This window comes from Dipodomys ordii, unplaced genomic scaffold, assembly GCF_000151885.1.
Source record: "Dipodomys ordii isolate 6190 unplaced genomic scaffold, Dord_2.0 Scaffold37, whole genome shotgun sequence".
Classification (NCBI taxonomy): Eukaryota; Metazoa; Chordata; class Mammalia; order Rodentia; family Heteromyidae; genus Dipodomys; species Dipodomys ordii.
This window is the reverse complement of record NW_012267253.1, coordinates 12,970,068-12,989,412: the sequence shown is the minus strand read 5'-3', so window position 1 is coordinate 12,989,412 and position 19,345 is coordinate 12,970,068. Positions and strand designations below refer to the sequence as shown.

Here is a 19,345-nt window from a genome sequence, read left to right as displayed (position 1 = left end):
CCACAGTGCCACTTCTGACTTTTTCTGCTTATGTGGTGCTGAGGAATGGAACCCAGGGCTTCATGCATGTGAACCAAGTACTTTACCACTGAGCCACCTTCCCAGCCCCAAGATTTACTTTTAAAACTATGTTTTTAGGAATTTGCCTTTTCTCTTTAACCAATGTTTGATTCATTAATATATTGAAGTTTTTTTCTTGTTTTCTAAGGTGAAATTTTAATCTTGCTAATGTATTTTAATCTGTCAGGTGTGTAAATTGTACTAGCTTAAGAAAAGGTGATGTGTGTTCCATAAAAACAACATGGAAAACTTGAGATCCTATGTGGCCAGGACTAAGGTGCTCATTTCCTTCACTTACAGAGTATTATGGTGAGCTCTGAATGTTCTCTTGGGTGGGAGATGGTAAAGAGAGGCTCCTGGGGAAGATGTTTCTGTCACAAGCTATTTATGAACACAAAACGGTGCAATCGGAGTGCGTAATGTTCTGGCTCATGTCTTGTACTCAGTAGCAGAGAATACCCAGCTTACTGGTTGAGCTGGGGCCTTGCCTAGGTTGGCCTCAAGTCTTGATCGTCTAGATCTTTACCTTTTAAAAGCAGCTGGAATGGTTACAGGTATGAACCACTATGCTCAGCTCTGATGCTTAATTTTTAACAGGTGACAAATGAAAAATTCTAGTATTTTCAATGTACAATTCACTGGATCATTTTGTCTGCTTGCACAACTTTGTTTTGGCAATATTGCAGAAGAGATAAAGCATGCCCTGTGGAGTTGCGTTGTGGTTTTTCCACCATTCCTACTAAAGGAGAGGAAGGGGAGGGAGCCAAGGTGGAGGGGGAAGGGAGAGACAGAGCCCTTTTCTATATTCAATACAAATAACAAACATTGGTAAGTAAAACCACTCAACACTAGGAATAGAATTTGGAATCAGATCTAAGTTGGCTTGGTATTAGCTGGGCACCAGTGGCTCACACCTGTAATCCCAGCTACTCAGCAGGCTGAGATCTGAGGATCATGGTTCAAAGCCAGCCTGGGCACTAACATCCATGAGACTCTTATCTCCAATAAACCACTAGAAAACTGGAACTGGCACTGTGGCTCAAGTGGTAGAGTGCTCGCTCCGAGCTGAAGGGCGCAGGGACAGCACCCAAGTTGAGTTCAAGCCCCCAAAAAGCTGGCTGGTATTTATTTTCATTTGAAGCTTTGGTTGCAAATCCTAACAAAGTAAAATGGAACTTTTTTTTTCTTCTAAAGATAAAGGGCTTAAGCCTTTTATGCTAGCTCTTCAGTGCTACTGGGTTAATAATATGTCCTATGTCCTAATTTATGTGCTTGGTAATATAAACATTATCAGAAATCAGGCCAGGTCCAGGTATCAGATGATTGGAAAAGGTAGTTCACGTGACAGAACACACAAGCTTACTCAGTTTTGAGACAATTTGTTGCCAACACTGTTCATCCAAGGTATAAATTAGAGCTGGACTATCTGCTCCCTCTAGTGGTGTCTCAAAGAACAACAAGCAGAACTTAAAAGATGTTTCCATGTCACAAACAACCCTTGCAAAGATGACCTACTTGCTAAATTTGCCTGACACTCTAATCTAGGGGCTTAGTATATATGAAACCATTGAATTAGACCAGTAATTCTCAACCACTGAAGAATTCATTTAAGATAAAGAGAATCACTTGGTAATTTTATTTGAAACACAAGATTCTTAGGCCCCGTTCGGGCAAAACTCAGTAGTAGAGTGTACTTGTTTTAGCATGCATGAAACCCTGTGTTTGATCCCCTGCACAGGACTGAAAAAAACATATCATGATTGCATTAATAAAAAGCTAAAATTGCCACGTGTCAGTGGCATTAATAAAAAGGTAAAGTTGCTGGGTGCCAGTGGCTCATACCTGTAATCCTAGCTACTCTGAGGCTGAGATCTGAGGAACCATGGTTCAAAGCCAGCCTGGGCAGGAAAGACCATGAGACTCTTACATCCAATTAACCACAGGAAACCAGAAGTGGTACTGTGGCTCAAGTGGTAGAGCGGCTAGCCTTGAGCTGAAGAGCTGAGGGACAGTGCCCAGGCCCAGAGTTCAAGCTTTATGACTGAAAAAAAAAATTTTTTTTTTCTATCCAGTCCTTGGATGGACAGTATCTGGGCCTGGGCATTATCCTTGAGCTTTTTCACTCAAGACTAGTGCTCTGCCACTTGAGCTGCAGCTCTACTTCTGGCTTTTGGGTGCTTAATTGGAGATAAGAGTATCATGGATTCTTTTTTTAGTTTTTTTTATTTTTTGCCAGTCCTGGGGCCTAAACTCTGGGCCTGGGCACTGACCCTGAGTTTCTTTTTGCTCAAGGCTAGCACTCTACCACTTGAGCCAGTGCCACTTTAGCTTTTTCTGTGCATGTGGTACTGAGGAATCAAAACCCAGGGCGTCATGCATGCTAGGCAAGCACTCTACCAAGAAGCCATGCTCTTGTATTTTTTTAAAGATAGGGTCTTGCTATGTAAACCTAGCTGGCCTGAAGTTCTTATTCCTTTACCTTTTCTCTCTTCGCCTTCCCTGTCTTCGTACCTGGGATTTGAGCTCAGGAACTCATTCTTGCTAGGCAGGTGCTCTACCACTGAGTCACTGTAGAAGTCCCAACGGCCACTTTTGTCCTTATATGTATACTTTTTCTTTTTAGGTCTGAGACTGGAACTCAAACTTGGTACTTGCCACTTTCACTCACTGGCTAGTGCTCTACAAATTAAGTCACACCTCTAACCCCTGTATCCTTTTTTTTAAAAATTGTGTTGGTTGTGGTACCTGAACTCTGGGCCTGGGCGCAGTCCCTCAGCTCTTCAGCTTAAGTCTAGCACTTGAGCCACTTCCGGCTTTTTCTGCTTATGTGGTGCTGGGAATTGAACCCAGGGCCTCATGAAAGTCAAGCACTCTACCACTGAGCCACCTTCCTAGCCCATCTATGTATCTTTTTCAATGAACTGGTAAACCTAGGCAATTATATTCAACGTATATGCAACAGGAAAATTGAGGAAGTGAATAATCTGCCACTGACTACATGACCCTCAACTTGTGAACAATTTTATTCTCTTTAAAATAAATATTGCGCTGTAAAACCTTTGAGAACCAAGATCTGTAATACACAGTAGGCAGGTAGAACTGATCTGTAATACACAGTAGGCATGTATAATAGGTACCTACCATTGTGTGTTTTGTTAGAGTAATCATTCTAACTCAGAATAATCACCAACTGTTTATACATGATATATACTTTGGGAGTAAACACTTATATGAAGAGAAAAAAAAACCCATAAAAGTTTGGAGGGAGAAGCAACCTTTCACAAATAAGTTTCTTTAGGTTAATAGTGGTAAAGAAAACTCAGGTATGGCTCTATGATGTGTCCACTTTCTAACTTAATGCCTGTCAGAGCAGCTGCTGCATAAAAAGTTATTGAAAGGATTTCAGGTACTGGAATTTACATATTTCACATGGTTTCTCATTTGAACAACCTCCTATCAATTTACTTTTTATTAGCTAGTTATATATATTGTGATTTACTTAATAAACCTATTATTTAAAATATTTCAATAAGCACAGTTATGACCTGTTGACTGACTTGTATCTTCTTGGTTCAACTTAGGCAGCTCATATGTCTAGGAATTTATCCATTCCTGCTAAATTCCCATCTTATTTGAGCAATTATGACATCTGTATAGGCTAGATTCTAAGTTGCTTGCATTAGATTTAGATTGTTTTTTCTTCTTTTTTTCTGCCTGTCATGGGGTCTGAACTCAGGGCTTCTGAGCTTCTTTTTGCTCAAGGCTAGCTAGTGTTCTACTACCACTTGAGCCACAGCACCACTTTAGGCTTTTCTGTTTATGTGCTACTGAGGAATTGAACCTGGGGCTTCATGCATGCTAGGCAAGCACTCTACCACTGAGACACATTCCCAGCCCATGAGATTTATTTTCAAACCACACTATCCAAGCAAAGACAGTTTCTAAGACACATTAAAAATAAAAATAAAAAGAGAGACAAATGTCTGCCTTAGAAGTTTATGAATAAGCTCTTATATATACATATATAATATAATGACAGAGTGGTTGAGTCCTTTTATAGCATTTGTTAGATGAGATCCCATGTCTGAGAACACTGTACTGAGACGCATGGTCAGACAGAAATCAGCATGACTTTCAATGAATTTTTTTTTCCCCTTCAATTTTAATATCCTTTAGTTGGGGAGAGAAAGTAGCCCATTTTCATCTGCAGTGTCTAAGATTTTACAAATCACTGGAGATTCAACCTAAAGAAACAAGAATAATAAAGCCATTAAAAAGTTGATAAGGTGAATATGTATACAAAGTAAGCTTTTTGAAGAGCATTTTTAGACATCTGTATACAATGTGAGATTGATGGTGAAATTATTTTTTATGTTTAAGTAAATATGGCAAGGGAGAAGGGATGGGAAGAACAGGAATATAAGAGAAATACTTAGCTGGGTTTTATATAACAAAAAATAGAAAACATGGCAAAATAATCAGTTTTACTGAGAAGTTGAAGAAAATGTAACTTTTATTTTAAAGGAGATCAGATTTAGAAAAATGTATCTTAATGATAGACCAGATGTTGAAATTATGAGATGTTATGGTAATTATGAAAAAATACATTAACAGTGCAAAAGGTAGACAATGTATGTGATCAGAGGGACTTTCATTTTAGAAACCATAACAAAGGAACCAGATTAGTCTGGCACAGGTGGCTCTTGTTTGTAATCCTAGTTACTCCAGAGGCTGAGATCTGAGGATCACAGTTTAAAGCCAGCCTGGGGAGGTAAGTCCTGAGGCTCTTATTTCCAATTAACCACCAAAAAGCCAGAAGTGGAGCTGTGATTCAGTGGTAGAACACTAGCCTTGAACAAAAAAGCTCGGAGATAGCGCCCATGCCCTAAGTTCAAGTCCTAGGATCAGCACACGTGCACACGCGCGTGCGCACACACACACACAAATATGGCTTGAAACGGTGTGAACATAGAGCCACATGCATGATAGGCAAGTATTCTTCCATTAAGCTACATACACAACCCCAAACTGAATTTCTGATATGTTCACTTTACTTACCCCAAGAATATACTGACAGGAGTGAGGCTCTAGCATATACACAGTAACAGCATGTGGAGAATCTGATTCTTTACATCTGAAACAAAGTGTACTTTAAGGTACTGCCCAAATCATACAAAATAATTCTTTTCAACTATTATTCTCTTAAACTACAAATACCCATTTAAGTAGACTCAGTATAATGATCTGGACAACTTAATAATTATTCATAATTATAATTATAATTTATATAAAACTTTTATCTATAGGAAATAGTGAAAGGCATAAAGCATGATTTGATGGTTTAACTTACTTTAGTTTTACAGTCACCTGTCTTGGTTTATCAGTTATATCACAAACATCTCCATTCCCGTAAAAATGTGACACCATCCTGAAATAGAAAACACAAATTTTACTAACGTTTCACTAGTTCAGAATAATTGGAATGGGTAGTGGTGGCAAGTGCTAGGGTGTTTTTGGTTATGTCACATAGTCTTTCAGATTCTATAGGAGAATATAAATTACGAATACTTTGAATTACTTTAATAATGTTTGTAACTTGCCTAATATTTGTATATAAATAGCTTAGATTCTAGGAGTAAAGTCACATGTTAAAGTTATACACCTTCACCAAAAGGCTGAAAAGAGCTTTCCTATTTTACCTAAATGAACTAAGCATGTTATATTTTTGACCTGTTATTCTTGAGAATGAGTCTTAGTTTTGCACGCAAGGTGTCTTACCAGGGCAAGCATTCTGGTAATACATAAACAAGTGAGTGGATATTCCAATAAAGTGTTAGTTTTCAACCCTAAAAAAACCAAAACCAAAAAAACCCCAAACAAACTCCCAGGCCTCATGTTCTTTCACATTTTTTACTCAAGGATGATGCTCTAACGCTTGAACCACACCTCGGTTGCTGGTTAAACTGTAGAAAAGAGTTTTGGATTTGTTGGCCCAAGCTGGCTTCCAATGGTGCCCCCCAGATCTTAGCCTCCTGAGTAGCTAGGATTACAGGCCTGAGCTACTGGTGTAGGCTGGGTAGTTATTCATTTGTCCAGACCAAAATATTGTTGGTTTTGTTGAGTAATTCTTTTTGTTCTCTATCAAGCTAATACCATTAAAATATGGTACTGTAGGTAGTACAAAAGCAAGCCTAGGACAAGGTATCAGACTTAAATAAGGGGTTAGGAGTATGGCTCACGTGGTAGAGTGCCTGCCTAGCAAATAAAAGTTGCTGAATTTAAACTCAGTACCACCACCTCCCCTGCAAAATCTCAAGGTGCAGTGTACAAGTGTGCCCTCCTGTGCTTTAATTATGTTGGACATGATACCATAAACTACTTTCACACAAAACATACAGGCATAAGACAATGTGAATATTTAAATGTCTACATCCTAATTTTTGCCAACTTTGATTTTGGTCAGTCCGAGCGCAGCACATTCTGAAAACAATCTGAGTGCCATCTGTTCTAGGAATAAAAAAAACAACAAACATCTAGGTCGCGGTACCAGCTCCCGAGCCCCTGCTGTGGCCCTGACTGGTCAGTGTAGGAACCTTCTTTGTTTAAAAAAAAAAATGAAAGAAACATCTAAGAAGGAACAAAAATAATTTAAGTTCACTAAGTAAGATACCACAAAAAAAGCTAAAGCTTAGTTATTCTTGGGAACTGAGATAGATCAATTTACTTATGTTATACACAATATAACCTTGTGATATAGTTTCTCAGAAAGTCACTGTTCAGCTATTTTCAACCATTACCTCAAAAGATACATTATATTACATTAGGAAAGGTAAGTTTCAAAGCAAATTCTGGAGTATACTTAAATGAATTAAATAGCTTATAAAGGTAAAGATGACACATGAAAGAGGCATATGCTTTATTATTTGATTCTAATAGATGGAGCTGTTGTTGGGCTTGGTACAGCTTAGTGGGAGAGTATTGCCTAACATGGGTGAGGTTCTGGGTTTAGTCTCTATCACCACAATAAACAAAATGAAAACCAAACCCAACCCAAACAGAACTGAGCCATAGTCACGAGCACCCCTCACAGAGTCACTGCCACTCCATTCACACCACTAGCCCTGGCAAAGGCCAGCAGCTGCTCTGCTTGTGATTACCAGGTACTGTCCTTCACATGAATTAAATGGCAATCCCATAAGGCAACTATCACTAGATAAGAAAAGTGAGGCTTCTCGAAAACGTAATGTGATTTGCCTAAGGAAGGGGAAGAGGCAGCCAACAACCGAATACAGGTAGCTGATACACAAACTAGTGCTCTTTAACTGTTACACTGTGTTGCTTTTCCCAGAGATAACCAATCTAAAAGATGTCCCCTGAAATGATATTGACCTGGGATTTTACCTATGTGTGTAAATTTTTATATGTGTAAATAGTCTTGAGTCTTAAAAGGCGAATAGACTTTTTTTTTGCCAGTCCTGGGGCTTGAACTCAGGGCTGGACACTGTCCCTGAGCTTCTTTTGCTCAAGGCTAGCACTCTACCACTTGAGCCACCGCACTACTTTGGCCTTTTCTGTTTATGTGGTACTGAAGAATTGCACTCTACCATTAAGCCAAATTCCCAGCCCTAAAAGGCAAATAGTCTTTACCTGACTGTCTGGGTACCATCGTCTTGGAGATGATAAGCTCTAGCAGTGTTCTTCTTAGCCCATTCAATATGCTCTTCCTGGTTCCATGTGCCTACAACCACAGAGGTTTTCCCACTGTCCTTGTCCTAACAGATGAAAAATATCTGTGATAGTGCATGCTTGATATCATATACATTTATGTAATGACTTGACCTTCTCAAGTAAGTCACATCTTTATTTTCATTTACACATTTGATACTATCTTTAAATGTAGAAATTTGTTTTCCTAGCTAGGTGTCGGTGGCTCACACCTTTAATTCTAGCTACACAGAAGGCTGAGATCTGAGCATCATGGTTAAGAGCTAGGCCGAGACAGAAAGTCAAAAGTGGAACTATGGCTCAAGTGGTAGAGTGCTAGCCTTGAGCAGAAAAGATCATGGTCAAACCCAGACCCTGAGTTCAAGCCCCAGGACTGGCACAAACACATACAAAATTATCTTCCTTATTCTTGGTTTTTATGAATAGTACAACTATTTTCTAGTCAGGTTAGTTCTAGATATGGTTTTCTCTAACTCCTATTTTTCCTCTATCAGTTTGTAGCAGTGCTTTTCTAGAGATTTCACCCTTATTCCTACACTGTACAACCCACATGTGATTGCCCCTCGTTTTTGTGATAGTGTGTAAGACTAGCACTCAAAGCTGGGCCCTGTCTATGCTTGGTGCGCTGCAGTCCTAGTCCTGCTAGGATTCTCAATTCAATCTTTGGCTTCTATGTCTGCTATGCTTCCAAAAAGCAAGTGCTTGAAATGAATCCTTAATATAACATTACTGGAAGACGGGACCAAATGAGGAGTAGTTAGATCATAAGGGATACAATCTTATGAAGAGATTAATGCCCATTATTAAGGTTGGCTTGAGGCTTTGAGTTCAATCCCTCACCCTCTGTTGCTTTCTTTTTTTTTTTGGGTCCGGTCGTAGGGCCTGAACTCTGGGTCTGGGCGCTGTCCCTCAGCTCTTCAACTCAAGGCTAGCGCTCTACCACTTGAGCCACAGCACCACTTCCAGCTTTTTTCTTTTTGCTTATGTGGTGCTGAGGAATTGAACTCAGGGCCTCATGCATGCAAGGCAAGCGCTCTACCACTGAGCCACCTTCCCAGCCCCTCTGTTGTTTTCTTGTCTTGGGGCAATGCAGCTAAAAGACCCTTCAAACTGGGTGGGGACCTTCATATTGGGGTTTCTAGCTTCTTAGAAGCCTGAGAAACAAAGTTTCTTTTTGTATAAATACCTAGTCTGTGGTATTCTGTCCGAGCAACACAAACATACCAATGTCTTAAATCTGCAGCTCAATTTCTTCCTAGTTTTCTTTTTTCTTTTTTTTTGGTCGGTTCATGGGGCTTGAACTCTGGGCCTGGGCACTGTCCCTCAGCTCTTCAGCGCAAGGCTACTACTCTACCACTTGAGCCACTGCGCCACTTCTGGTTTTCTGGTCGTTAATTGGAGGTAAGAGTCTCATGGACGTTCTTGCCCAGGCTGGATTTGAACCGTATTCCTCGATCTCAGCCTCCTGAGTAGCTAGGATTACAGGCATAAGCCAATGGTGCCTGGCCAGTAGTCTTATTCTTTTTGTGTTTGTTTGTTTTTTTGGGTCTGGTCGTGGGCCTGAACTCTGGGTCTGGGCGCTGTCCCTCAGCTCTTCAGTTCAAGGCTAGCGCTCTACCACTTGAGCCACAGCACCACTTCTGGCTTTTTTCTTTTTGCTTATGTGGTGCTGAGGAATCGAACCCAGGGCCTCATGCATGCAAGGCAAGCGCTCTACCTCTGAGACACCTTCCCAGCCCCAGTCTTATTCTTTTAAACGTGAATCTTCAAGTTATACTGGTCTTCACACTACTCATTTGACTCCATGCTATTTCTGTATCAAAACTGTCTGTCTGGGGTGGGCACAATGGTGCATGTCTATAGTCCCAGAACTTGAGGTTTAGGCAGGAAGAATATAAGTTTGAGAACAGCATACGCTACATAGTAAGACCTTGTTTTTTTAAAAAAGAAAAAGAAAAAAAGAAGGACCCAGAATCCCTTGTTCAATTCTGCCATTATTTTTCAAAAGATGAATTATATACTTGCTCATCCTTTCTCCCTCCATTCCTGTTACTCTCTCCTTTGCCCACCTCCCAAAACATGTTTCTACTTCTTGGTATTCATTTTGTTAAAAAACATATTAGTTGTTAAGAAGAGTAATGTCTTTGGGTTCCTCCCCTAAGAATACACTCCTTTAGCCAGTTTGTGTGTACATGTATTGAGTCCTATATATGTTACCATGCAGTTGTGTTTTAGATCTAGCTTACACATGAGAGAAAACAAGCGCCGTTGGTCTCTCTGAGCCTGGCTTACTTAACATGACTTATTCTAGGCCCATCCATTTCCCTCCAAATGGCATATTATAAGTATTCTTCTCTCTCTTTTTTCTCCTATTTCCTTATCTTCCTTTATATTTTATGTGTGACAACTAACTATCTGTAGGCAGTAAGATACTTCTGACTGGGGAACTGAAATCCCAAGAGTGGTAAGTAACCAGGACAAGCCACTCTCCTCCTTGTGTGTATTGCCTATGGAAGATATGGCTATTACACATGTTTTCCAGCAACTAGATGCAACTTCTAGGCAGGGATTAGATAAAAAGCAAAGTGTTTAAGAGACTATGAATTCTAGTCTGACCATTTACTACCTATGTGGTTTGCTTCTGCTTCTTTTTTTTTGGCCAGTCCTTGTGTTTAAACTCAGGGCCTGGGCACTGTCCCTGAGCCTCTCTGTGCTCAAGGCTAGCGCTCTACCACTTGAACCACAGCACCACTTCTGGCCTTCTGTTTAAGTGGTACTGAGGAATCGAACCCAGGGCTTCATGCATACTAGGCAAGCGCTCTTCCCAGCCCCCTTATGTGGTTTTTGATTGCAAGTTTTCTTCATCTTGGAGTAACAATAACTTACTCCTAAAGGTGTGATAAGGATTAAGTGTGCCTGGCACACAGTGAACAGTTAGTTACACATGTTGCTCATTATTACTTTTGTATGTCCTAAAGCACCTGGAGGAATCCCTGAGAAAGTTCTAGGTTAGATGACCTTGGACAAACTAAGTTTGGTAAAACTTAGTGTTGTTAAGTATGGAAAAGCAGCCACCTTAATGGGTGTATTAACTGGACTATCTGGAAGGCAGCTTTGACCTATCAAGTACATCACTAGTAGTATGTGCTAGCAATATACTGGCAAAAGGACACTGTGCCAGGAATGTTGGTTCATGCCAGTAATCCCAGAATTTAGGAGGCGGAGGCAGAAAAAACACTACCTTGAGCCCACTTTAGGCTATATGGTGAAACTGTGTCTCAATGGAAAAAAAATATATATATATATACCAACAGAACTAATTAAAAATGATGATAAAAGGAGAAATTAACCTTTCATTAAAATTTTTGCATATATTTCGTCGTGGGGCTTGAACTCTGGGCCTGGGCACTGTCTTCAGCTCTTCAGCTCAAGGCTAGAGCTCTACCACTTGAGCCACCGAACCAACCACTTCTGGCTTTTTCTGCTTATGTGGTGCTAAGGAATCGAATCCAGGGTCTCATGCATGCGAAGCAAGCACTCTACCACTGAGCTACCTTCCCAGCCCCATACATTTCTTCAATTAAAGAAGTTACTGGGTTAGTTACATGGTAATTTCTTTGCACTTTACCTGTATTAGTATTAGTTCCACTAAAAAGAAAGCGTAATGTTGTTTTTAATGTACTATGTGATTTTTTTTTGTTTCTTTTATATGTTCTTCCCCCATGGCATAACCCATTTTTACTGTATTTGATTCTGGTGTCCTGTATCTTGTATATACATTTTTCTAGTTTGGGGAGGGGAAGGGTATAACAAAATGCAGAAACAAGGATACAGGTTGACCCATTGTAACAATGAGATGTACAAGACACTATGTTGAAAATGAACTTTACAACTTAGGAGGGGAGGGAGGAATTGAGAAGATAGGGAAGGAGGGGATAGTAGGGGAAAAACAAAGGAGGGGGTAACAATGCTCGATAGGAAATGTACCTTACTCATGTAACTGTAACCCCTCTGTATAGTATCTTTACAATAAAAAAATTGAAAAAAGAAAGCATAATTATAATAATCTTAGTACTTAGGAGGTATGGCAGGCAGGATCATGAGGTCAAGGCCAGCCTAAGCTACACAGTGATAATGTTTCACAAAACCAAAACAAAATGGTAAAACAAAATAACTTCAAAATTGCAAAGCAGTAAAACAAATGGAAAGAATACTTAGCATGGCCTATCTTTGAATTTAGATTAGCTTAGAACATTTTATGGGCTGTGAGTGTGTTTCAAGTGGTAAAGCCCCTACTTAGCAAGAATGAGATCTTGAGTTTGAATTTCATTATTGAAAACCAAAACAAAAACATTTTGTGTGGGCAAGTATAGTATTTCCTAATTATTACTTATTACTTGTATTAGGAATTTTGAAAAGAGCCATTTGAAGTAGTCAAGTCAATCTTTACCAAATTTGTCTTCAATTTTTAGAAGTTTATCTTTCCAAACAAGTACAACTTGACAAATATAGGCTGTAAACAAGTTGACTAATGTGGGAAAATGTGCCACTTTATAATTATAAATATAAATAAAAAGTCTATGTGTGTGCAGTCTTAAAAATTATTTTGCTATATTCAACTCACTTTTATTAATATTATCATTAATGTATAATCTTAATTTAAAGTGAGTTTTATAACTAACTTCTTAGGCTGGGAAGGTGGCTCAGTGCTAGAGTGCTTGCATAAGGCCCTGAGTTCGACTCCTCAATACCACACACACAGAAAAAGCTGGAAGTGGTGCTGTGGCTCAAGTGGTAGAGTACTAGCCTTGAGCTGAAGAGCTGAGGGACAGTGCCCAGGCCCAGAGACGATAAAAAGAAAAAAAAAAGAATAACAAACTTGTTGATTAATGTTAGAGGGGAACAGACACAACAACCTATTATTCTACTAGGCTTACGCCAAGAATTTGAGTAGCCAACAAGCAATATGGGTTTAACGTTAGGATTTCTAATTTTCAAAGTTTAAAGATGATTTGCTATTTCCATATTAAAATCATCTAATAAGTAGTATCAATTTCCTTCCTTTATTCCATAAACTAGTTTAAAACTTTTAGTGCAGAGCTGAGCTTGTATCAGAGCACTTGCCTAGTACCTGGGCTGGAGGTCCAGTACAATAGACAGACAATAATCAAACCAATAAACAACAAACTAACCCATCCAATAGTAAAATAATATAAAAATGTCTATACCTCATGGTACTGATGTACATGTTTGCCATAGCAGAATTCATATTTCCACCAGCCAACACCCTGAAGGAAAGAAAACACGTTAAAAGTTATGCACTGAGAAAGGGAACAAGGACTGACAATATTGTCAAATGATACTGATGAACATATAAACATAATAGCAATGATATGGTTGAAAATTAAACATCACTGAGATATTTAATAAAAAAAGAATAAGTAAAATAAGTAAGAGCTGGGTAGCAATGGTAACATTGGTAATGGTAGCTACTCAGGAGGCTGAAATCTGAGGAGTGCAGTTCAAAGCCACCTGGCAGAAAAGTCTGTGAGACTCTTATCTCTAATTAGCCACCAAAAAGCTAGAAGTGGAGCTGTGACTCAAGTGGTAGAGCCTTGAGTAAATAAAGTTCCAGGAAGTAGCCAGCCCTTACTGCAGGCCTCAGAATTGGCACACATAAAAAAATGAATAAAACAAGACAAAAATCCCACTTTTACTTTGTAGATGTTAAATCTAGTTTCAACTGTGATTACTATCTAAACAAAATGTGGGAAATATAATCATTGTTGCTGATTCTATCAATCAGCCAGAATCATACATGCTTGGTGCATGAAAGGTCAAGTTTTCCCTTGGGAGTAAGAGACTTTAAGGGCTATGGAGTAAATTATGGAGATGTAGATATATTTGATTATAGAGAGAAATGACTACTAGTAATAACAAGATCCTGTCATTTCACTATAGACATAAACCTTTTTAGAGTACTAATACTTCTGATAAAATAACTGCAAAGTAAAAATTGAAGACAAATATTTAAAGTGAAGGTTCACTTCTTACCCCATGAAAGCAGTAAGAACCACTAAGGAACTCTTTTATAAGTTGATCATCTGTAAGCTTGGATATATGGGTTGTTCCAACAGTGAACATTGGCTGGGAGCCAATAGTAATAGTTTTGTGGATTGCTGGAAATCTTTCTTCTTTAGTTGACTGCAAATCTTCCTAAAAATAAGCAAACACATTTGTAAGTTCCCTATGTCATAATTTTTTTCAATTATGGCTTCAGTTATTATTAGCAGGTGCTCTACAACTTGAGCCATTTGCCCAAGCTCCTTTTTGCTTTAGATATGTTTTGAATATGGTCTCTCATTTACACACAGGCGAGCCTAGACCAAAATCCTCCTAGTTATACTTCTTTTGTAGCTAAGATGACAGGGGCAAACCATCTTGCCTGCCTTTACTGATTAAAGTATAGTCTCATGAACTTTTTGCCTGGGCCGGCTCCGAACCATAAGCCTTCTTATCATTGTCACCTGAGAAGCTAGGATTATAGGAGTGAGCCATGGTGCTTAGCTTAATCTATTATTTTTAAGTTACAGAAAATCTGGAAAATAAGTTTTTCACTTAATTGAATGTGTTTTAAGGAAATGGAATTTGTGATACTTAACAGTATGTAGAATGCTCAAAACAAATGCTAGTTTAATCTACCAGTTAGGAGTCTCATAACCATTCTGAACACGTAAAGACAAGTTCCATCCATATTTTGTCTCGTTACTCTTGTTGGTACTTTGATACTTGTTAATACTTTGTGTCCCTTCCATTTAGGCTAAGAAGAGATAAAAGATAACAACTGGAGTAAAGGAGAGTGGATGGGGGAATGAATATGAATTATAATTATTCAAATGGAGCAGAACTTGTTTGTTGTCTGAGGGGAAGGAACCTGTAATTTAGTAAGGAAGACACAAGTAAGAGTGCAAGCACAGAAAACTCAGAGGAAGGGTTTTTTGTTTTAAATTGTTATTATAAAGGGGATGTACAGGGGGGTGGAAGGGGTGGATTTCACCCTTTGTGTGTGTGTATGTGTGTGCATGTATCCTGGGCAGGTTGAAATCAGGGCCTGGCTACCCTCCCTGAGCTTTTGTGCTCAAGGCTAGTGCTCTACCACTTGAGTCACAACTCCACTTTCAGCTTTCTGGTGATTACTTGGAGATAAGAGTCTCACAGACTTTCTTGCCTCAGCTGGCTTCTTAACTGTGATGCTCGAATTTCAGTTTTCTGAGTACCTAGTATTACTGGCATAAGCCACTGATGCCCAGCTGATTTTAACTGACTTTTACCAAGAACTGTAATATGAAGACTCCACAAAAGAGAAAACATCTGATAAATTTTGAAATATGATTAATAATTTGTGACTTTTTTTTTTTGTCTTCATGGGGCTTGAACTCTGGTCCTGGGTGCTGTCCTTGAGCTCTTAAGCTCAAGGTGAGCACTCTACCACTTGAGGCACAGCGCCACTTCGTTTTCTGGTGGCTGGTTGGAGATAAGAGTCTCATGGATTTTCCTGCCTAGGCTGGCTTGGAACTGCAATCCTCAGATCTCAGCTTCCTGAGTAGCTAGGATTACAGGCATGAGCCATCAGTGCCTGGCTACTTTGTGACTTTTTACATATCTACTTATAAGCTTAAGGGATTAAATAAAATACAAAGCGTTAGAAGTGAAACATTGATCTCTTCTTAGATGACAGAAATCCTGTTTAGAAATCTTGTCTAATTTCTAAATTAACTGACAGTAACATGTCTAACATAGGAAGTTACAAAGAGGGAGGCAAGGACAAGGAAAAAGAAGAAAAGCAAGGAAGCCAGAAAAAACATGGTTCTTTTAGAAAACTCTTAAGTTGCTCAAAACAACCTATGGCTCATGCCTGTAATCTTAGCTACTCAGGAGGCTGACATCTAGACTGTGGTTTGAACTCAGCTATGGTTTGAACCCAGCTGGACCAGGGAAAATCCAGAAGACTCTTAGTTCCAATTGACAGCAAAAAGCTAGAACTAGAGCTTGGCTCAAGTGGTAGAGCACCAGCCTTGAGTGGAAAAGGGATAGGACCAAGGCCCTGAGTTCAAGCCCTAGTACCAGCACCAAAAGAAAAGAAGACCAGCTGGCATAAAGGGAGGGAAATGAAGATGAAGCCCAATCACAAAAAATGCTTATATTTCATAAGCAATGATTTTATTTGGAGGCATAGATCATGTTAATCACTAAAGAATCCAATATATAATCAAATGTCCATTTTATTTTATTGCCAATACTGTAGCTTGAGCTCAGGGCCTGGTGCTTGCTCAGCTTTCTTGTTGGTTAATTGGAAATGAAGTCTCTTGGAAATGTCTGTCAGGGCTGGGCTTTGAACCCTGATCCTCTAGTTCTCAGCTCTCTGGGTCGCTAAGATTTAAAGGCATGTTCCAGGCAATCCAATGTCAAATATTCATTTTAGAAACATCATTTCATTAATTCTGTAGAAAGGTCAGCAATAGATTTCAGAGGAGACCAGTTTCTGTTCCTAGGATATAGTGAAGTCCTCATCTATTGAAGTCCTCATCTATTGGCAGGGTAGATTTGAAAGGCATCTATAACACTGATGGCTCTTACTATGTGATCAGAGTGAGAAGCAAATGAAGAGGTAGGTAAAAAAATGACAGGTTTCTGCTGGTTAACTGAGTAGAGCATAATGTTTTAAAAGCATTGGGGAAGATAGAAAGTCAGCATGAAGTAGAGAAAATGAGTGTAAGATGACTGAAAATATATAATGCTAAGCTCAACAGGAAGATGAACAGGAAGACACTACAGAACATGCTAAAGGACAGCAATGAACTGAAGAATAAAGTGTTAGAAAGTGGGGATAGGGCTGCTGTCTATTTCCTCAAGAGGCTTAGCTGGAACAAAAATTAGATTAATCTACTTCAAAAATTAGATTAACTTTAATATAGAACTATGACTATTGGAGGATTCCAAACAGCGTTCGAAAAGTGTAAGAACTGAAATCATGAAAAGAATTGGATTTAAAAAAATTGGGGCCAATGGTTGACAGGTGCCAGTGGTTCAGGGAAGGTGAGAATGGGAGGATTGTGGTTCATGGTCAACCCAGGCAGAGGTTTGAGACTCCCTTCCCATAAGCTGGGCATGGTGCTATATGTCTGTCATCCTAGCTTTGTGGAAGGCTGAGATTGGAGGATCATGGTTCCAGGCTAGTTCTGGGCAGAGAAGTCTTCAAGACTCTGTCTCGACAGAACAAGCTGGGCATGTAACTATAATGAGAAGCCAGTTTCATGCCCAGTTAAGAAGCAAGATGCTATCTATCTCAAAAATAACCATTGCAAAAATGGGCTGGAGTTGTGGCTCATCAGTGAAGTACTGCCTAGCAAGTATGAAGTCTTGAGTTCAAACTCCAGTAATGCCAAAAAAAAAAAAAGAGAGAGAGAGGAAAACTACTGCAAATATCATATGTATTCTAAAACATATATTCTAAAAACTGAAAAATGTAGCACTAAGGAATTGTCATTAGATAATCCTCTTACCTCTTTACTTCTCCTAAAAGGAACCCTTAGTATTTCTTCCTGTTGCTCCAACTGTCTCAGTGTGAGAGGTTTAAATGGAGATCCTGGCAGTGATTGGCAAAATATGTCATTTACAGGAGATGCTCTGAACCTATTTAGTAAGAACAAAGCATTAAATTAAGCATCAGAACACTACAAAGCATGTGTGCATTGTATGTTTAAAATATTAAATGCACATCCTACCTATATTTAGGATGATTGCACAAGAGTGGTGTCAAAATGACAACTTCATATTCACAAGTTGTAACTTCAGCTACTGAAAGAATTTCATGCTTAGATTCAGGATGACATATGTACATCACAGTACTTGATCTGGGCCGGTTCTGTTTCAAACTACAAGGTGTACCATTTCCCATTCCCACAGGATAGTAGGGTGTCATCTGACCTTCGATATTTTTAGTGGGAATCTTTAAAAAAAAAAAAGTATAATACTTTTCATTAGAAACTGAGGTGGGTTGGAGATGGGGAAGCTCTTATTCTGGAAGGAAGAAAGCTACATTTTATTTATAAACAGAAAAGTAACATTTCTGTATTTCTTTAAGTCCACACTAATGACTTGAGTAATTTGTATTTGTAAGTTTAAATCAGTAAAAAAGAATATTATTATTTGATGCTAAAATTAAATTATTAAATCATGTATATTTTTACAAAAGGGTTAAAAGATCAGGATTAACATTAGATATTGTCAATACACTGAAGATACAAGAACTTAGTATATCAGCTGCTTTGAACTGTCATCACTAAATTCTCAATTGGCTGTTTAAAAGAATTTAGGTTCCAGAAGTCCACAGGTTAATTTGTCAAAAAGTAGGGCTAGATGGTAGAACTCTATCCTCTAAATAGGAATCTAAACCAGTACTCGTACATCTAAGTATTCTTCTCTGACATTAGCAACATATACTTTTCAGCATATAAATGTCTACATAAATCTATTCAAGTCTAACAAAGGGCAAATTAAGACATTTTCATGGAATGGAGAATAAAAGATGTATGTCAGAGGGGTGAAGGATTCATTAAGGAGTTAATAATATCTCAGTGCATATCCAAAACCAAGCAATAAATGAATATGCCTGGAAAAATATTTTGAGATTTCCTTGTATGCTATTTGATACTATTGAAAATTAGAATAACTTGGATTCCAAATTTCAAATTTTGTAGCTTTATGACTTTGATTCAGTGTCGGTCATTTGTAAAAGTAAAATAATAAAATACTCAAAGCTTGTTGGGAAAATTAAGCATTAGCTTTTGTTACATGCCTGGCTTATAATTAGGTCTTAATGTTAGTTTACTTCCCTTATCCTTTTCTTCTTCTTCTTCTTTTATCATTTCACACTTTTAATTTTTTCAGTACTGAGGATTGGACTCAGGGCCTTACAAGAGCTTTATCCCTTAAGCCATATCTCAGTCCTCATTTCATACTTTGATTCCCATTTTGCTATCTTTCAGTCATGGTAAATCTTTTATCTTGAAGGTAGTTTGTAAAATTAAAATCTTCAATGCTGTGTGTCTATACTTAGTTCATCAACTGCTCCTCAAACTACCACAACCATCACCTACCAAGACCATCATCTTTTTTTTTTTTTTGGTCTGTTGTGAGGCTTGAACTCTGGGCCTAGGCGCTGTCCCTCAGCTCTACAGCTCAAGGCTAGTGCTCTACCACTTGAGCCACAGCGCCACTTCCGGCTTTCTGGTGGTTTATTGGAGATAAGAGTTTCACGGACTTTCCTTCCTGGGCTCGCTTTGAACTGCCATCCTCAGATCTCAGTCTCCAGAGTAGCTAGGATTACAAGTGTGAACCACTGGCACCTGGCTCATCATCTTCCTCAGATATCAGTCCAAAGCAATTTTCTTTTTTCTTTTTGGTCCGGTCATGGGGCCTGAACTCTGGGCCTGGGCGCTGTCCCTCAGTTCTTCAGCTCAAGGCTAGCACTCTACTACTTGAGCCACAGTGCCACTTC

At 38.9% G+C, this 19,345-nt stretch overlaps 1 protein-coding gene across 1 annotated transcript in view; it reads right to left on the bottom strand.

Annotated features, from left to right (window-relative positions):
• Positions 1 to 4,042: 4,042 nt before the first annotated feature.
• Erlec1 (endoplasmic reticulum lectin 1) overlaps positions 4,043 to 19,345 on the bottom strand; it is a 24,587-nt gene continuing 9,284 nt past the window's right edge. Inside the window, 8 exon segments of the mRNA XM_013018017.1 lie at positions 4,043 to 4,304; positions 5,119 to 5,194; positions 5,411 to 5,488; positions 7,708 to 7,832; positions 13,014 to 13,073; positions 13,840 to 14,001; positions 17,349 to 17,478; positions 17,571 to 17,794. Of these exon segments, the coding sequence (XP_012873471.1) occupies positions 4,233 to 4,304; positions 5,119 to 5,194; positions 5,411 to 5,488; positions 7,708 to 7,832; positions 13,014 to 13,073; positions 13,840 to 14,001; positions 17,349 to 17,478; positions 17,571 to 17,794 (927 nt within the window). The 3' untranslated portion in view covers positions 4,043 to 4,232.